The 3,922-nt window shown below is 51.2% G+C and overlaps 1 protein-coding gene across 1 annotated transcript; it reads right to left on the reverse strand.

Moving 5' to 3' along the window:
• Positions 1 to 498: 498 nt before the first annotated feature.
• Positions 499 to 1,272, reverse strand: LOC109764774 (probable calcium-binding protein CML25/26). Its single transcript, XM_020323557.4, has one exon. It carries the CDS (start codon positions 1,193 to 1,195, stop codon positions 740 to 742), a length of 456 nt encoding a protein of 151 aa, XP_020179146.1. The 5' UTR covers positions 1,196 to 1,272; the 3' UTR covers positions 499 to 739.
• Between the last annotated feature and the right edge of the window lie 2,650 nt (positions 1,273 to 3,922).

The following is a 3,922-nucleotide window of genomic DNA, read 5'->3' on the forward strand; positions in this document are numbered from 1 at the left end:
ATGATTGGCCGTCGCATGGCGCGAGGCCGCCGGGCCGGGGCGATGCAGGTGTCCCGTCGGAGCAGGGCGGTGACGGCCGGCGCAGGGCGACGGGCGGACCGACGCACGGACGGCGGCTGGCCCGGACGGGCCGCCTCGGCACGCGTGGCCGCCGGGTCGGAGGAGAGACCGGCTGGTCGTGCCGGGGTCGGAGTAGAGGCGCACGGGGGTCGCGGTGGGCGACGCAAACCGATCAAGATTAGATCGGAAACCAAAAAGAAAAACACCGATCAAAACGACCGGCGAGAGAGTGAAAAAAATCCGGAGCAAGGGCTCGAGAAAAAGACTTTCTAGGGCAGCCGGCCGACACGGGCGGCGGACGAACCCTAGGTACGGGCGGCGCGGCCCCCGGCGGCAGTCATGGAGGCCGACCGCCCTGGGGGCGGCGCGCGGGTTAGGAAGCGGCGGCAGCTAGGGTTTAGGATCGACTTGCGATAGATACCATGTTAGAAGGGAGAGAGAGGATTGGTGGAATATGATGGATGTATTATTGAGCCTAGAGGCGAGTATATATTGAGTACAAGGCTTGAAGGACAAGACGCCTCTTCTAGAGATAAAGTAGGAGACGGATTACAAATCCTAAACTATCAAACACGTGTAACCCAAATATATCTCTAACAATACATATGTGATCGACCAATGAATTAAGTCTACATTGTATGTGATCTAGAAGAATGCCAAGAAGAGATCAAGTCGATGATCAGGCCATCATCATGATCCGGAACTCGTCGAACGAGAGTTTGCCGTCCCCGTCGAGGTCGAACCTGCAGATCATTGCCCTGCACTCCTCCACGCCCAGCTCGTGCGACCCCAGCCTGCTCAGCGTCCGCCTCAAGCTCGCTGGGGTAATCGTGTCTTCCGCAGACGACGACGCGTACATCCCGAATGCCTCCCTCAGGCACCTTCGCTTGACGTCGGCATCGTCCTCTTCATGGGTGCCGGCGGCGGCCAGTCTCGAGAACTCTTCTTGGTTTAGCAGCCCGTCGCCGTCCGCGTCCACCGCAGCAAGGGTCACCGCCGCCTTCTCCTCGGGCACGTCCTCGCCCAGCGTCGCCTCCATGCAGCGCCGTAGCTCGAACACAGAAACCTTGCCGTCGCCGTCCTTGTCGAAGGCGGCGAACACCGACGGCACCGCCATGATCGAGTGACTATTCATCGATCTTCTTTTTTGAGAGGCGGTAGTGTTGCTGCTGACTAGCTGATTGGGAGCTGGGAGCTTGATTTGTAGGTGTATGCCTTGAAAGCAGTTGATGATAATATGGCGCGTGTGGCCGGGTATATATACACGCGTGCGAACGGAAGACAACATGTTGGCATCGATGGAGGTGATGTGTCACCAACGACGCCCTAGTTTCCGCGTCATTTTTGTGAAATTCTTAGTATATATCTCGATCCTCCGTGCTTTGTACGCGTACAAGTCCCTTCGAAGAAGTTTACCGTTGATGATGGAGGTAATAGTATATATGGCACATGCGTGGACCTCATTTCCTTGCGTCAATTAATTATAAGCACCACGAAATGTTAATGACGGCACGTGGATTGATGGATATGAGATGGCGAATAATGAAGCTCGATCGGCAACGCGGACGTCAACGGCCGGCCGACCAGCACCGCCGCGACGTGTAACAGCAATCGAGGACGCCAACGCGCTGGGTGTTATGTGCACGGCATGGCAGCCACATATGGTGTAGTTATCTAGAGCTTAATTGATTAATTAGCTGGGAAGAGAGAAAAGAAATCAGATTCTCAACTGCCTCCTATGAAAACTAACGCTTTTATATTTCTTTCCGGAGAGAGTGCTTATTAGATGGAATGTCATGCATAGGCGCATAGCACGTCAGCTCATGCTACTATACAGTTCGATGCAGCTTCTCAAACCGTTCAAACCCGCTTTGTTTCTCTCTCTCTCTCTCTCTCTCTTTCTTTGTTATGAAAAGACAAGGTCAAGGTAAAATGACGTGTGACAGAAGTACTAACTAGTACTAACTGGTATTAGCATTCTCTTTGTTCATGGTGTTCCTTTCGGTGTCCTTTCTGGTTCTGGTGAAGAGAAACATACTATAGTAAACTTATGTGAGATTTTCATATCATCCGTCTCACATGGACATAAGTGCCTATAAAAATACGCGGCATTGTCCTATTCTCAGTTCTCTTTTGGGCGGGAAGGTGCATACCATGTGGATTTTTATATCATCATTATTTCATATCCACTTGATGAGGCAGTAGGTACGTAAGTTGGTTGTTGTGAACATCGATGATGTACTAGTAGTCCCTAAATAGAAGTACTAGTAGTACTTGTGAATGCTTGAGACTACTATTACAAACATCTCTCTCTCTCCCCCCCCCCCCCCCCCCCCCCCCCCCCTCCCTCCCTCCCTCCCTAAATAGAGCGTAAATTTCGTTAGGTGCTTCCATGTAAATATTTAGACTTGTGACTAGGTTTTTCAGGTTGACCAAGATACACGTCCCCGTCCAAAAGAGAACTAGGATGATCAACTCCGTTGGGTCGGTCGCCTATGTTCAACTCCGTGTTGCTCTAAATCCACACGATATGCGCGTCCAAAAGATACTACAAATTGACGAGATCTTTATCTACTCATTTGGGTCGTCGGTCTCCTATGTTCAACTCCGTGTTGCTATAGCAAACCAACCTATTATTGAATGGTCAGGAGGATATAGTTGTCCCCAGCCTATCAGAGTTTAAATCCTAGACTTAACACCGGTGCTTGCATTTTCCTGTATTTATTTCAGACCTTCAGGCGATGTGCGTTCAATGTGATAAGACATGTCAACTACGAATATCTTTGTGGCGACTTCATCAAGCTCAAAATAATGTGCCGACTCAGTCTCTCGAAGGTGCTCATAGGGATAAGGTGTGTCTATGTGCGTTCATAGGGGTGTGTGCATGTGTGTATGTACGAGCATCTGCGTCTGTAGTTCGTGAAGAAAACCTTTGTGTTACTTTAACAAGTTGCAGATTTATTTAAAGAAAAAACAACCAGACACAGATACATAATATATGATCCATATTTCTCCTATAAAAAGGAGCTAGTACCACTAAAAAATTACTCCTATAATGGATGTTGGAGTAGCCGTCTTTCTGGGCACCTCGCGGGCGAAGAGGCCCTATCAGCCATTCATTTTCGACTGGCGTGCCGCGAGGGCCTCTCTGGGCTTCCCCTGTCGTTAGATCTACCCAGACTGTGCGCGCCCGGATGACCCAGTTGGGCAATCCATGATGGGTGGACCGTGTGGCACGCCCAGGGCCACAGTGTCATCGTGACGCATCAGTCGTGCGTGTGCGATGGGCCAGGTGGACCCACCTGTCGGCTTCTTCGCCCTTACCCGGGCTTGTCTGGTTGCGCCAGCTGGGGGTGCGTTGCGGTTGCTGCGTTGGCGCATATGGGGCCCATTTCGGGACTATTTTGTTAGCCCCATGCGGGTACCGAGTTTACGTGTGGCTGTGTGTAGGGGGGCAAATTAGGTGGTTTGACCCTTTTGCGAAAGTTAAGCTAGATCTGACCCTAGTTCAGAAAAGTTTTAGGATCTGACCATTTTTCTACCGTCAGGGTCGATGGTGGTAGGGTATACCAGCCTACCGCAGAGGCCCCTGATGATAGGTAACTTATTCACGTCAGCGCAGTGCAGCCCCACCGCCAAACAGCCTAGCGGTAGCCTGTGCACCCATACCACCGGGATGCCCTACGGTAGGTGGGTACAAGCATATATGTGATACTTAGAAATTATTTACAGTAGGGCGTGCACCCCTACTGCCAAGGGCCTCGACCGTAGGTTGTTATACCCTAATGCCATCGACCCCGGCGGTAGGAAAAGGGTCGGATCTTGAAAAAAAAAATTAAACCCGGGTCAGATCTAGCTCAAC

This window comes from Aegilops tauschii, chromosome 7 (genome assembly GCF_002575655.3).
Source record: "Aegilops tauschii subsp. strangulata cultivar AL8/78 chromosome 7, Aet v6.0, whole genome shotgun sequence".
Taxonomy (NCBI): Eukaryota; Viridiplantae; Streptophyta; class Magnoliopsida; order Poales; family Poaceae; genus Aegilops; species Aegilops tauschii.

What these genes read in the sequence shown, in the direction of transcription:
- LOC109764774 (XM_020323557.4), bottom strand. Translation starts at nt 1,195, where the DNA reads ATGAATAGTCACTCGATCATGGCGGTGCCGTCGGTGTTCGCCGCCTTC.